Raw genomic sequence first — 14,215 nt, 5'->3', positions numbered from 1 at the left:
GGCATGTCACCTGTTGTATACCATGGATCTACCATACTAGAAAGCGTCGGGAACGGCGAGCAGCGTCCACAGGCAACAATTGCCTGTCCACAAGCATTGACAGACACGCTGTTCCACCGCAACGGCACACCTTTGATGACCCGCGGTCCGAGTACCGCGACTGGCCAGCTTCACTATCTCGATACGCCTGAGAAGCATCACGCCTAGCAACCCTCCTGTCAGATAGTCAGGTACAGGGCACGAGCTTGCCTCGGGCCCGCGTGCCTGCCAACGTCACAGTAGTCGTAGTCAGCGTTGCCACGATTCTGCAGCAGAGAAAGACGTAAACGGACAAGCAAAGGCAAGCTCCCACGTCCTCGCTCCCGTTCTTCCTGGCCTCTGGCGTAGTCAACACTGGCAGCAGCAATACCACCCCGTCAAACCTGCACTCCTCCCACCCAGCGCAGCCCCTACTCAGCCCCACCCTTCGCGGCGCAATGACAGCAGCATACTGTCTCGGCGACCTGTCCTCACCTGTGTCCTACTCTTCCGCCACGCCGCAAACAGCAGAGTACATCTACCAGCCCCTCGCATCCGCCGCAGCCGCACGCCATAACACCAGGCTAGATAGGCCTAGGTCTATGCTTAATTTTAGTTATCTAGATAGGTAGAACGTACCTTTACATTTAAGTTAGCTAGACGTATAGAGTAAAAAATAAGGTAGTCTAGCTTTTAATCCTATAATGGTATTAAAGTACTAACTTCTTAATATTTTAATTTAAGTAGGTAAATTAAATATTTAAGGATTCTAATAATCTAGACTGTACCTACTTCTTCAGTAGACTAGAATTTTTATCTTAATAAGCGTATAGCTGCGTATTAACGCTACGCAGAAACTTCGTACTACAGGTAAATGTAACGGTAACCGGAAGCTAGTGAACGGTAGCTCCATATCCTCGAACATTAGTGAAGATCCTTCTAATCGCCGTTTTATTGCCGCTTAATCACCGTACTTTCATTTTCAGCATAGGAAATTTGTGTTTTGGAATATAAGTAGCAAATCTCGCTACCATTCGAGCCATGTCGTCTAACTACCATGGAGCCCTTCCGATTGATCCTTGCCAATAACGGCACCGTGACAGGTGCTCACTCGATCCCGTCTCCTTCATCGTCGTCGGTCCTCCATAAGCCCTTGATTATAGGCCTACATGGCGGATGCTACGACCACCAGTACTTCGATGCTTTGCCAGGATATTCTGCTTCTGTAGCAAGCAAAGCCTTTGGAGTTCCTTTTGTCTCCATCGACCGTCCCTCCTACGGTGGCACAAGTTCGGTCTTGCCCATTCCGGAGGGCTCCGACTTCACTCATGAGAGCGCCAAGCTACTGCACCACTTCATTCTCCCTCAGCTCTGGACTGAGTTCGGCGCACCAAATGCCTGTAACTGCATCGTGCTGTTATCCCACAGCTTAGGCGTCATGGTAGGCGTCGCGGTGAGCGCGTTACATGCTCAGGACGGAACTCCTCCTTATCCTCTTGGTGGGCTTATCGCAAGCGGCATGGGCGATGTCCAGTCAAAGACTATGAAGGGCACGACTCCGTCTTACCCTAAAGTGGACGAAAACCACAGCTTGTGTCCAGTGGAACCAAAGGATGCCGTAATGTTCAAGCCCGGCACCTACACGCCAGAGATGCTGCATGAGAGCGAACGCCTGAATGCGGTTTGTCCTATCCCAGAGATCGCCGGGTTCGCAACCGAATGGATGCCTGTGTGGAAGGAGAAGTGGGCACCACTCGTGAAGGCACCGGTGATGTATTCATTAGTCGAAGATGATCCATTCTTTGTGGCTGATGAGAAGGAGGTCGATCGTTGTGTGCGCGCGTTTACAAATAGTGTACGTGTGGATGGAAGCCTACTGCGCGGCGCTCCGCACTGTGTTGAATTGAGCTTTTGGGCACAGGGATGGTATGCTCGGTGCTTCGGATTCGCAATGGAATGTTCTGTTAGCTTTTCTATCAAGGGATAGAGATGAACAGAGCATGAGGATAGAAGACATTTGAAGTGTGTGTGTAGCCAAGAGTTGATATATCGCTGGAAAAGGAAAGGGATCTCGACCCAATTCACAACATCTAAGAGTTCTTCAACGTTGAGCTCGTCTTGACTGCCAGTGAAACTCAGCCTTTCTAAAACGGGGGCTTTGAGCGATTGAGATTAATATCCAGCGCTTGTGTTACGAATGTCTATGTGAGTGAATATCGCGCACTGGAAGTCAGGGCATAGTTCAAGGTTTGCCTGGGAGGGCGACTGATGGCATTGCAATACCCAGATCCAACCGTAAAAAGGCACGAGAGGAAGACCGCACAATTCAGAAAATGCTTGTTCTTCGCATCAACAGCCTTCGGGGTTTGCTGCTAAACGCCGTTTTATGTCCAAGTCACGCTAGCCGAGAAGGGCCGAGTTCCACATAATATCAAGCATTAAGGAGAAAGCGTTAGGTGACGTCTGATTTCTGTGTCTTGGGAGGGAGTTGGCTATGGCTGCAAATTCTATCCGTGTCGTATAAAGACGGAGGTGCATATCCTCAATTGAAGACCCTCAGCAACCTCAGTCGTCCACAACTCCTTCACCATGCTTCGAGTGTATTTCCCACTTCTATGCACTCTTTGGCTTTCGCTTCCAGCTTTTGCCTATCCTACCAAGGAGAATATTCATCGAAATGCTTCGACAAATATCTCAGTTTATAAGGATGTTCCGGGACCTCCTAACCTGGAGAATCTAGTGGTACGACGCAATGGCGAAATCCTCGTGACGTCTACTGCAACCCCATTCATCTATCTTATCACGCCCAACACAGCCGAGGCACCCACTGCTGTTGCTCAGGTTCCGAACGCTACCATGCTTACTGGAATCATGGAGCTACGGGACAACGTCTTCATTGTCGCTGCAGCGGATCCCCTGTCTCCCGGTTCAAATGCTGTATGGAGACTCGATATGGATTCAAAAGACAGCAACAATAGCAGCACGCATGCTAATCCTCAGCTCTCACTCCTGGCCCGGATTCCATACGCTAAGCAACTCAACGGCATGACCCGAATTGCGAAGAACGACACCTCTCAAATCCTGATCAGTGATTCAGCAGCCGGGAATATCATACGACTGGACGTTGTCACCGGAGACCACGCTGTCGTCATCTCAGACCCCACAATGCTGCCAACATCAGAAGGCATCAATGTCGGCGTCAACGGAATCCACACGTGGGGAGACCAGTTATTCTACACCAGCCTTGACCAGGGCCATTTCGCCAGGATACCAATCTCGCTCTCATCTGGCGCGGCTACAGGTCCGGCAGACATCATCGTCAACGGCACTCTAGAATTCGCAGACGACTTCGTTCTTTCTCGGGACGGGCAGACAGCTTGGATCACCGAGAACGGCGTGTTTGTGCTGATAGAAGTGGATATCCTCGCCAGGACAAGCCGTGTCAGATTCAATGATACCTTGCTTGCAGCTACGAGTTCTGCGGCGCTGGGACAGTCGTGCTCAAACTGGGATTCTATGTACGTTACTGGTGCTAGACTAGACGCAAACTCGACTGCTGTTGAGGGGCGTGTCATCGAAGTTAAATTGGACACATTCTAGGGCTGCATTCAGAAAGAGCTGTTTAGTAATTTTTTGAGAGCTGTTCCATACCAGTCTGGCCAGCGTATAAATAGAATTATCCTAAGACCCTAGAAAGTGTCAGTCACTTGTGCTTAGGTAGATATATATTGAATGATTCCACTCGATAGGATAGTCCGGCATTCTTAGCAAACCCAAGAATTCCTAGTCCTTGCGTTTGCCTAAGCGGTCCTTGGTTCCAGAGCGGACCTCTCGAGGACGTGTGGCGGAAGCCCTCATAGGCAATTTCCAACCTCTGTGGCTCTCCAATTGAGATGACAGACAGTCCTTGTACAATTGACCCTGAAACCTGCTACAGACGACGCTAGATCAGTGGAACTTCTCCTCAGTACCAGATCATTTTCTACCAAGCGGCGAGAAGCAAATAAAGCGTCGTTGATCCAACCCAGCGCCAAGGTACAGGGAGGGAAAAGTAGAAGTATGGTGGGCGAGCAGTGCCGCTCCAAGGGCAGCCATGGCGTATCGTAGACTGATGTGCAGGTCTTGATATATTTTCGAGAATCTTGATGACAGGCAGATATGGTGACGCTAGCCCAGAACGTAGCCATGAATAGGTGCGTCATAACGAAAGTGGGTTCATTTAATCTGAATAATATACCGCCTAGTACTTAGCCTCGGCGGTGATAAGCAATCCCCGAGCATAAGCTAGAAAGTGCTTCAGTAGGCGCGATTACTGTTAGGACGTGAAACGGCGTACTGCAAAGATTACCTGAACACCTTCACACTTAAAACTACTGTACTGTTAAGGAGCACTTAGTCTACTTTGTAAGTCCGGAGCTGCTACGACTACTAGGTTAACTGTAAAACTCTTTAATGAACAGAGTGCTGTAATTTTTGAAAAGCGTGCTTGGCTGACGTTAAAGTCTAGATCCACTTTTCGGCTTCGGTCTCGTTCCGCTTTCGCATTCGCTCTCGATCTCGCTCTTTATCTTGCTTGCAGTGAGGTTTGTTCCTAGTAGTAATATATTAATGTATATAGTAATAATTACTCTCGTAACTATAGTATTAAATGCTCTCTCTTTATAGTAGTATAAAACATCCTCTGGCTACAGTGTTTTTAGTTGCAAAACATAGTATTTTTATGCTACCTAGGAGGTAGCCCTAACACAGCCTGCTATACATAAACGTTGGGAGCCACTACCTACTAGAGAATGGGATCTTCTTATGTTTAAGGGCACACGAGAAGCCTTTTTCTTAGAGTGGGATTACTAGCTAAGATAGAGCGTTGTGAACCCGGGGATTATTGAAGAAAGTTCAACGCCGCCACTTGACTGAACTTAGCTTGCACTCTCGTGTTGGATTCCTAAGCGAGAGTACAGCATAGCAACAAGCAACCATTAAATAGATTGTGGGCTTTAGCCTGCAGGAAGCTGAAGTAGGGAACAAGTGTGTCTTTTGGTAGGTTACGTGCTGATTACAAAGAAGAATCCAAGAAACCTTGCTTGGTGCATGAGACGTCAATGCCGACTGAGCAGCTCAATAATCGCAGCTCGATCTTTCAAACCCTTTGTCACCTCTACAACAACGCTAGCATTGATGTGAAAGGGGCCTTGAAAGCACCTGCGGAAACGGTCGTAAAGCTGGTTATGGCTGGTTTACTATTCGCCAATGCCGTAAGTCCATTCATGACTTCCTTCCTACCTCCCCATTTGGCATGTTCTCTAGTTGTAAATCTCTGAAAGTGTATGTTTAGCAACGCCGCTGTCAAACCGCGTCCTCCTTTCCAGCTCGGGACTCCCATGACTTAGCCACCAACGCAAACATACAAGCACGGTATCCGTCCCGCCGCCATCCCCCCCGTGTGACGATCTCGCTACACCGCAGACACCAGAGTACATCTCCCAGCCCCTAGGTACCCAGCCCTCTCGCATCCGCCGCACCTGCCGCTGCCGTACGCCATCCACACTACGCCGTCCACGCACCGTGCAGTCCCGCTCACGTCCACACGAGCTGTGTTCCACGGTGCTGTAGCGTATCCCCCACGCCCACGCCCACGCCCACGCTGTGCATGATATGTCTCCCAGTGACGCGGCGAGCATAGCTCGACTGCGTGTGAAGAGCGATGAGGAGCGTTGAGATGGGCTTCTGCGTCTGCATCTGCTTCTGCGTCTGCGTGCTGTGCTGTGTGCTGTGTAATATGACGTGTGGCCCGGCGGCGAGCGCTGGGGGCACGGTGCGGTGCGTATCTGTGTAGCTGTATAGCTGTGTATCTATGTCGACTTCGCGGGCCACGCTGCAGCGGGTGCGGCGTGGAACGTACCAAAGCGGTGGAAGTTGACGGGCACGTGAGTGAAGCCGTGGATTCGTACGCAGGCTACGGGGAGTGGTGGGTGTGGAATGGAGGGCAAGGGGATACTGCGAGGCGGGAGTCAGTAGAGAGAAGAGGAGATAGGAGGGCACTACTTCGCACACACCATACAACGCATCACCAACTACACGCACCCGCGATATCAGAGCATGTAGGTATTCATTTCACCTACTCCTAATCTCTGGTCTGTAATCTCTGGTCTGTTCATGTCGACCTAAGCTATCATCCGGAGACACCATCTCTCACCATCTCCCATCTCTCACCATCCTTCTCTCATCATCCCTCTCTATTTCTTACTAGTAACCTCCTCGCTATGCCCCGCCAGCACATGCGTCGGGTTGGACGGCAGCCCCTCCTTCTGGCCCTCGGACTTCTGCTTCGTCTCGCTCTCGCCGCCCTGCTGGTTGGGCTGCTGCGCGTGCGTGCCCTGCTGGGCGTCCGACTGGCGGGCGGGCTCGGGGGACTGGCGGCCTTGGTTGGGTGCGGACATTTTGACTTGGAGTTGTTAGCCGGGAATAGATGTAGGGGGGGGGGGGGGGGGGTGGATGGGTGGATGGGTGGATGGGTGGATGGAGGGTGAAAGGAGGGTTCTTGAAGGGGACGTACGTAGTGTTGTGTTGGTTTACGTGGTGGATTACGTGGTTCGTGTGGTGCGGTGAAGGAGTCTGCGGGATGTTAGCAACAACGCCGCCGCAATGGCACGCCCAGCATACCGTTCAGTTGTTATTGTGTTGTTTGTGCGATGATTGAAGAAACAACGGTGTTTTGCACGCGCCCCGCGTCGCTTTTGAGCTCCCACCTGCCCCCGCTACCGTGACGTCACGCAGTTGCATAACAACGACGTAAGGCAACGACGCAGCTCCACCCAACAGTCCTCGCTCCACTCAGCGACGACTGCTCCACTCAACGTAACTATCCCGCCACTCAATCGCATCTCGCCACTCGATGAGATTGCGCCACTTTCCCATGCCGCGCCCATACCAGTTTGGCTGCGTTTGTCGGATTAGCATGCATGCTGATCAATCGCGCCAGCGCGGTTTGGGGCATGGAGATGCACGCCGCTCCGAATTGAGCCGCGGTCGGTGATTGTCCGAGTGATGTGATAGAGGTGAGAATGTTGCAGGTGTATTCGACGGGATCTTTTGCTACGGGGAGGGGAGGATGGTGGTGTTCGCAAGCGTGTTTTGCCATGGGCTTTCAATCTATGGGATGGACGGGGAGGGTGGTGGATGTGTGCACTCGGATCAGTGGGATAAGATGGATACATGTAGGGCAGTAGGAAGCAGATACATGCAAATTGCAGGCTTGTGCAGGTAGCAACAGAATCCACAGAGGATAATCTACTGGCTGTCTACAAGCAAGAGGCGACAGTCTCTCAGAGTGTGAAAGGACGTCGTACAGCGACATCAATTAAGTATACCCTCCAAGCTATACAGCTACCCAACACCACGCCACCCACAAGCATCCCACCCCCATCCCCACCGGCCCTCAACACCGCTTCCCCAACTCGACATCCGCGCCCCCCTCACCATCCTCATCCCACTCAGCCCCGCGAATCCTCTTGCCAGCCCACAACCCCACCGCCGTCGCCGCACTCGCCGCCAAAAACCACCCTTCGAACCAGCGCTCCGTGAACCGCGGTTCCAGCGGAGCCCCCAACGCATCGCTAACCGCAGACTTCATTTCGACGGGCAAATTGCTGCGCAGCAGCAGCGCGGAGCTGATGACGTAGGTCGCCGCGATCTGGCTAATCAGCAGCGCGAAGTTGGCTTGCGCGTGGTGCAGGACGCCCGGCGCGGCGCGGCTGAAGAGGTAGAAGGTCTGCAGGACGGCGTTGAAGGAGAGCAGCAGGATGACGCCGGAGAGCAGGAACGAGATGGAGCGGCTCCAGGCGGCGCGGTCGAGGGAGGGGTCCCAGTGTTTCGCGAGCAGCGCGAGGGAGGTGTTGATGGGGTCTGAGGCGGCGAAGGAGGTGCTCGGGGCGGAGAAGCGGCGCAGGGTTGTGACGCTGGTGGCGAGGATACGGTAGGCGCAGTAGAGGGCGAAGACGAAGGAGAAGGCGTTGAGGAGGCGGCCGTGGGCGGTGTGCGCGCGGAGCTGGGTCTGGCGCCGGTTGTGGAGGATGGAGGACGAGCTTTGCAGCGTGTGCCGCATAGTTTCGAGGCCTTGGATTTCGAGGCGCAGCATGTTGCGTTCTTGGACGTCGGGGTTGCCGCGGAAGGTGCCGACAACGCGGCCCATGAGGCCCTCTTGCGGGTGGTCGCTGAGCTTGCGCTCGACGGCACGCAGACGCGATCCTTTGGCGAGCAGCATATCGTTCGTGGCCTGGATGCCGGCTTCTTTGCGGGCAATATCTGCTTCCGACACCTGTGTGTATTAGTACAAGAAACCTAGTTGTGACAGTGTTGTGCTTACCGGGCGGTATCTAACGCCAAAGGTCTGCCACAGCGACGACACAGCAGCAAACCCAGTGAGCGAAGCCATCATGCTGATGCCGATGACGCCAATCCTCTCCAAGCAGCCTTCGCTGAACGTGTGATCGTGCACATACGACTCCTCGTGCAGGTACGTGCCCAGCAGCCCGCTACCGAGGTACCAGAAGCCTGCGAGCCATATCGCCAGGCCGCAAAACTCCAGGATCCACGCGACCTTGCGCTGGCCGCTTTGCGCGCCTCCCGTGCTCCACCCCGCCCCAGAGACGACCGAGTGGATCACCAGCGCGGGCGTCGCGACAACGAGGAGAAACAGCAGCGACGGGAGCGTGAACTTGAGTGCCAGAGTGCGCGTCGAGCGGTTCCCAGTGCTCGTGATTTCGCAGAAGATGAGCTCCGCCAGGACGGCGGAGAGCGCGATGTTGGTTGAAAAGATGACGGCTGCGAGAGCACGCGCATCGAGTCTCAAACTCTTCAGCAGCGATGCGCGTTCGCGCGGCGGCGATCCAGGTAGGCGCGCATCGCTGTGGTGTGCCTTGCGGTCGGGCTGGTTGGAGAGAACGGGAAACAGCTTCGGGGAGACTCCAAGCGCCACGACCAGGAAGGTCAGCAGGAAGGGCAGCGCGGAGATGATGGTCTTCACGGGCCCGCGCTGGACCAGGTACTCCGGCACGCACTCATTGCAGTCGTCCTCCAGCGAAATCATAGGGAAAGCGGTGGTTGGGTGCGGATGGTGTGGGCGCGGTCTACTCTACTTGTGTTCGAAGACGTGGCTTGTACGTCCATAGGACTCAGAACGGGTCTCAGTCGTTGGGATGCATGAATATGAAAGGCGTGCCCTCAAGGTGAAGCGGATGTCTGCTGTTCAGAATAGAGTACCTCGAAGGCAATCGCGACCAGGAACGCGTGTTCAAACGCCGCTAGAACCGCCAAACGTCATCTCGTTGAGCGGACAGGGATCATGCGGCAAGGCACGTGCAGCCGATATCGATACGACGACAACCATTGATGAGCATGAACTATCTATTCCTTGAGTGGTGTTTTCAAATGATGAGATGATACTATTCAGTCGTGCTGTTCGTCGAGTATGGTATCTTGCTCGCCAACCAATTATATTTTTAGTACCCATCCGCTCAAATGCCCTCCATGATTCGCTGTGCTGCTGACTTGTGATCCGCCTTTGTCTTCTTTTCCGGGGGCGTGTATGCCGCCTCGAGTTCGTTGGCAGCTGCCCGGGCCGCCGCCAGCTCTGCTGCCGACGCGGGCGGGATGGGCTGGAACTGGATCGGCTCGTAGGGCTGCGTGTCTGATGCTTCGGTAGCGGTGTCGGTTGTCCCGCTTATTGCCTCGTCCGACTCAAAATTACTCTTCCGCGTCGACACGCCGCCTGTTCTGTCCTCATCGTCGCTGCTCGAGTCGCTGCTCATGTCTGGACTTTCGAGATTCTGGAGCTCGGGACTCTTGAGTAGTGATCCTGGACTGCGCAGATCCTTCTCGTCTTCGCTCTCTTCTGCATGGTGTACCTGTGCCAGTGGTGAAGGTTCAGCGCGCTGGGTGTACTGCGTAGCCTGGGCTTGGAGCGATGCCTTGACCGCAGCAGCCTGATCGTCGGTCGCGATGAAGCTGCCGCGAGGACTCGGGGCAGGGCTTGTGGTAACATCAAGCAGACTTTCGCTCTTGGCCAGCATTTCCTGGTAGCCGAGTCGGTTGGGATCATTCGCACGCTTGCTGCGTGCCTTGTCACGTTTGGATGACGGGCGCACGACAATGACGGGCACCGGCGAATGCTGCAGGCAATACTTGGATACACTTCCCGGGAGCAGACCCTGGAAACCACCCAGGCTCTTGCCTCTTGTCCCCACAACAAGGATTGCAGGCTCATAGAGGTTGATCTGTATGCGGTTAGCGATGGATAGTTTAGAAAACCAGAAGACTGACCATGTCGTCAATGACCTTGTTCACTTTGCCCACGGAGAATTCCAGGATGAGATTGATCGCTTTGTTTTCGCGATTGCGAGCCTGGATGTCCTGCATTGTCGCGTCTGCCTCCCGCTTGTACCTTCCAGTCTCCACACTGCGGTCACCTGCTATGGTGTCCTCCTTCTCGACAACCCTCAGACAAACAATCTCGTCGCCGTCGTCGACCAGCTCGTCGATCAGCCATTGAAGCGCATATGTTGAGTACTCGTTCTCGTCAAAACCACACAGAAACGTTCTGGACCGCTTGGTGTACTCGTAGTCCTTGTGCTTGGCTATTAAAGTGAAAGAGCTCTCCTCGATGAAGTCGGCTGGCTTGTCGAATGTGTCGAACGAGACGCGGGGCTGGAAGTTCCTGGAGCGCATTAGTATGGACCTATGTAGCATCACTTGTAGCTGTGGAAGCTGTTGCACATTCTAGGAATCGAGGCAGACATGGGCGATATTAGATAGAGCCAGAGGCTTGCAAGGCGCTTGTACATCGTGCGGCATCTACGGGGTGTCTATGAGCTGCTGACTTACGGAGGGGGCGGTGGTGAGGACAGCCGCCGTCGCTGTTTCGGCTTCGGGCTCCCTCTTGGTAAAGATGAGTTCCTATGCGCAAGAAACTGGATAGACGACCGACGCGGCTCCTCGTGCGACAGCGATCCTGCCCGAGTAGGCAGCATCAGAGGACTCGCAACCTGGCGGACCGTCGGTGACGCATTGCGACCGGCGCGGTTCTTGGGCGATGTGCTCATGCTGGCAGGCACCGGTCGTACGATCGAATAGGTGCGAGCGTGAGAGGCAGTCCTCGGAAGCGCTCGCAAGGGCTCTGCTAGCAAGGCGGGCCTTTACGGGTTGGGGTAGCTTGCGACTGCGATCGGTTCACCGCTTGGCGAGGCGGGGGAGCAGAAACGGCGGAGGTGGGGTACACGGTGAGACACGCGAGGGCAGCGAGATGGCAGGTTGAATGAATGCAATTGAAGACGGGTGTGACGGTGCTAGATACTCGTGGGTAGGGCCTGATGCGATGGGTGGCGCTTGGCTGTGCAGTCGCGCCTTGGGTTTACGTGCTGGTACCGCTGGTACCGGCGTCTGGAGCCCGCGGAGGGTCCAGGTGGGGCGACCTGAAAGCTGGAGCTCAACGTCACGTTCACGTGCAAGACAGTCAAAAATCATGAATCGTGAATAGATGCAGTTACTGCCGCAACGCACAAGTCTAGATGTCTATCTAAATAACAGTCATAACGTCAGCTATCCTAAGCCAGGGACTTGGACGACAGACCGAGACGCTCGTCCTCGGCCTTGAAGATGGCCTTGATCTTGCCGGCGTCCTTCTCGCCGTTGAGCTTGCCGGCAAGCGTGGCCAGCTCAGTGTTGTCGATCTTGGCGATGATAGCGTCGACCTCGTTCAACGCAGCCTCGACCTGGGAGGCCGGGGCGTCGCCGGCAGCGTGGAAGTAGTTGGCGTCCTTGACGGCACCGCGGACGACACGCTTGTTCTTCTTAGCAGCGTTCTTCGCGGCCTCCTTGGCCTTCTTGTTGTCGACCTTTGCAGCCTTTTCAGCCTCCTCGGCCTCCTTTGCAAGCCTGGCCTCCTCCTCCTTGGCCTTTGCGGCCTCCTCGGCGAGGCGCTTCTGCTCGGCCTCCTTTGCGAAGCGGCGCTTGTTCTTCTCGGCGTGCTCGGCCTGGCGGAACAGCTTGATGCGCTCGTCGAGGGCCAGGGCGTCGTCGACCAGGTGCCTGAGGCGGGCGGTGTCCTCGGTCTTCTTCTTCTTGCGGGCAGCGTTGTTCTTGCGCTCGACGTGGCGCTTCTGGTCGCGGCTCTCGCCGTCGTCGGGCACGTCCTCGTCGAGGTACTCGAAGGAGCGCCAGCTGTCAAAGTTGTACCAGAAGTTGTAGAAGTGCTCGACGTCCTCCTTGGTGCTCTTCGCGTTGCCGAGCTTGGGCACGGGCTGCTTGGTGGAGAAGCGGCCCTCGGCCTCGAAGACTTTGCCCCACAGCTTGTAGAAGTTGCCCTTCTGGGTGTCCTTCTTGGACGGCGGGTCGACCTCGGCGGCCTCGTCAACCGAGTCGAACTGGCGGCGGCGGACGGGGTCGGACAGCACCTCGTGGGCCTTCTGGATGCACTTGAAGAACTGGTCGTCCTCGGTGCCGCCGGCAGCCGCGCGCTTGTCGGGGTGGTGCTTGAGGACCTTGCGGCGGTGGGCGCGCTTGATCTGCTCGGGCGTGGCCTTCCAGCGGTAGCGGGTTATGCCGAGCACGGCGTAGTGGTCCTGGGCCTTCCAGTCCTTGGCCTCGCGCAGCAGCATCTGCGGGTCCTCGGGCTCGTCGATGTCGTCGGGGTCGTCCTCCTCGACGCTCTTGACGTTGGCCTGTGCCTGGATGCGCTCGTCCTCGGAGAAGGTGCGCTTGTGGCGGACCTGGATAAATTAGCACAGAACATACGACAGCAATGGGCACGACGTACGCGGCGGGCGTAGGCCAGGAAGTGCGGGCCGACGGGCTCGATCTTGCGGTCGTTGGCCTTGCTCAGCGAGCCGGCGGGCTTGAAGTCCTTCTCGCCGGCCCAGCCCTCGGGCAGGACGGGCAGCGGCAGGCTGATCTCGACGTTGGCCATGGTTGCGGTGCGGATGTGCTGGTGGGGACGCATGCTGCCCGCTCGAAATACAACTTTTCAGCGGCCACAGCTAGCGCCTCCAGCCGAGCAGACCCCTGTCTGCCGACTCCCGTCCGGGGTTCAATGTTCCTACTGTGTCAGTCTAGGTGTACTCCCACGGTACATACCGCACACACCGCGCAGATGGCCGCATAGCATGGACGCGTAGCCGCACTGCCTATTGACACTCGCGCATCGCACACTCCAGCATGTTTCAGGGCTTCCAGGTACGCTCCGCCCTTGCCCGTGCATTGCAGCGCTGACCGCCCAGCGCATCCGCGGTGCCATTGACGCACGCATCGCGGAGGAGCAGGCAAAGCAGCGCACCACGCCCTCGGTGCCCCCGCGCGCCGGCGCCCCGCGGCGCTCGAGCTCGCGCAACCTCTCGCCGTCGAAGCGGCCCGCGGCCAAGGGCAAGGATGGAGACAAGGCAGCGCCGCCCACGGGGAGAGGCCCCGATCCGTCCGAGTTCGACCCCGAGTTTGTCATAGGCGAGGGCGACGAGCAGCCGAGTCGCACAGGCACGCCGAAGCCCAAGGAGAAGGCGCCCGCCGCCGACGCACCCGCGCCAGCCGAAGATGGCAGCGACACAAAGGACAGCGAGACGCCCGCCGACGCCGACGCGAAGCCCGACAAGCCGCCCGAGATCCCCCCAGAAGTGCAGACCCGCCTGCGCCGCCTCGACAAGCTCGAGCCCAAGTACGCTACCCTGTTGTCCTCGTACCGCATCGCCCACGCCCGCGTCGGCGCCATCGAGACCTTCGAAGCGTCGCTGCGCGAGTACACGCCCCTCACGTCCATCGTCGACGCCTCGGCCTTTGTCGAATACCTGGGCCAGCTGAACGTCAAGAGCGACATGCTCATGGAGGAGCTGAAGCGGGTCTCAAAGGAGAGGGACGGCCTGAACAAGAAGCTCGAGGATGCTGAGAAGCGCGCAAAGGACGCTGCCGAGGAAGTGGAGACTCTCAAGTCCCAGGCAGCGAGCAGCACAGAGGCCTCGAAAGACGACTCGACCGACCAGAGCACGTCAGTCGCCCCGTCCTCTGCTTCGAAACCGTCCGGCGACACTGCCACCGAGGCGAGCGAAGAGTTCTTCTCGTACGACAGCGAGCTCCCGCGCCTCCAAGAGCAGCTCCAAGAAAGCGAGGAGAAGGTGGTCAAGCTCGAGGGCGAGAACCAGTCGCTCAAGAGCGAGCTGTC

The 14,215-nt window shown here is 56.2% G+C and overlaps 6 protein-coding genes across 6 annotated transcripts; 2 read left to right on the top strand and 4 right to left on the bottom strand.

Moving 5' to 3' along the window:
• Window positions 1–1,075: 1,075 nt before the first annotated feature.
• C7974DRAFT_441871 (uncharacterized protein) lies at window positions 1,076–2,119 on the top strand (the record flags this gene model as incomplete). Its single annotated transcript, XM_046145384.1, has 1 exon — window positions 1,076–2,119. One exon carries the CDS (start codon window positions 1,076–1,078, stop codon window positions 2,003–2,005), a length of 930 nt encoding a protein of 309 aa, XP_045993093.1. The 3' UTR covers window positions 2,006–2,119.
• A 371-nt stretch (window positions 2,120–2,490) lies between these two features.
• C7974DRAFT_474816 (uncharacterized protein) lies at window positions 2,491–3,725 on the top strand. The gene has a single exon (XM_046146618.1). The coding sequence runs from the start codon at window positions 2,608–2,610 to the stop codon at window positions 3,616–3,618; it is 1,011 nt and encodes a 336-aa protein (XP_045993092.1). The 5' UTR covers window positions 2,491–2,607; the 3' UTR covers window positions 3,619–3,725.
• A 1,867-nt stretch (window positions 3,726–5,592) lies between these two features.
• On the bottom strand, window positions 5,593–6,455 carry C7974DRAFT_379223 (uncharacterized protein; the record flags this gene model as incomplete). Its single annotated transcript, XM_046140451.1, has 3 exons — window positions 5,593–5,843; window positions 5,918–5,971; window positions 6,263–6,455. The coding sequence occupies 3 exons, from the start codon at window positions 6,453–6,455 to the stop codon at window positions 5,593–5,595; spliced, it is 498 nt and encodes a 165-aa protein (XP_045993091.1).
• Window positions 6,456–7,453: 998 nt separating this feature from the next.
• On the bottom strand, window positions 7,454–9,290 carry C7974DRAFT_365523 (Abscisic acid G-protein coupled receptor-domain-containing protein; the record flags this gene model as incomplete). Its single annotated transcript, XM_046139830.1, has 2 exons — window positions 8,381–9,290; window positions 7,454–8,332 (listed from the first exon to the last, which is right to left on the bottom strand). Exons 1-2 carry the CDS (start codon window positions 9,101–9,103, stop codon window positions 7,454–7,456), a joined length of 1,602 nt encoding a protein of 533 aa, XP_045993090.1. The 5' UTR covers window positions 9,104–9,290.
• Window positions 9,291–9,325: 35 nt separating this feature from the next.
• Window positions 9,326–11,220, bottom strand: C7974DRAFT_41809 (uncharacterized protein). Its single transcript, XM_046144130.1, has 3 exons — window positions 10,897–11,220; window positions 10,336–10,729; window positions 9,326–10,289 (listed from the first exon to the last, which is right to left on the bottom strand). Exons 1-3 carry the CDS (start codon window positions 11,112–11,114, stop codon window positions 9,531–9,533), a joined length of 1,371 nt encoding a protein of 456 aa, XP_045993089.1. The 5' UTR covers window positions 11,115–11,220; the 3' UTR covers window positions 9,326–9,530.
• Window positions 11,221–11,615: 395 nt separating this feature from the next.
• C7974DRAFT_318939 (DnaJ domain-containing protein) lies at window positions 11,616–12,976 on the bottom strand (the record flags this gene model as incomplete). The annotated part of the gene is made up of 2 exons (XM_046138680.1): window positions 11,616–12,779; window positions 12,827–12,976. The coding sequence occupies 2 exons, from the start codon at window positions 12,974–12,976 to the stop codon at window positions 11,616–11,618; spliced, it is 1,314 nt and encodes a 437-aa protein (XP_045993088.1).
• Window positions 12,977–14,215: the final 1,239 nt, after the last annotated feature.

The sequence above is a fragment of the Boeremia exigua genome (assembly GCF_020726555.1).
Source record: "Boeremia exigua strain MPI-SDFR-AT-0100 chromosome Unknown C7974scaffold_11, whole genome shotgun sequence".
NCBI lineage: Eukaryota > Fungi > Ascomycota > Dothideomycetes > Pleosporales > Didymellaceae > Boeremia > Boeremia exigua.
This window is presented reverse-complemented; position numbering and strand designations above follow the sequence as displayed.

What these genes read in the sequence shown, in the direction of transcription:
- C7974DRAFT_474816 (XM_046146618.1), top strand. Translation starts at nt 2,608, where the DNA reads ATGCTTCGAGTGTATTTCCCACTTCTATGCACTCTTTGGCTTTCGCTT.
- C7974DRAFT_41809 (XM_046144130.1), bottom strand. Translation starts at nt 11,114, where the DNA reads ATGAGCACATCGCCCAAGAACCGCGCCGGTCGCAATGCGTCACCGACG. An exon ending in TCCTCACCACCGCCCCCTCC is followed by an intron (nt 10,730 to 10,896) that starts GTAAGTCAGCAG and finishes AATGCGCTCCAG; the next exon opens with GAACTTCCAGCCCCGCGTCT. An exon ending in ACAAGGTCATTGACGACATG is followed by an intron (nt 10,290 to 10,335) that starts GTCAGTCTTCTG and finishes AACCGCATACAG; the next exon opens with ATCAACCTCTATGAGCCTGC.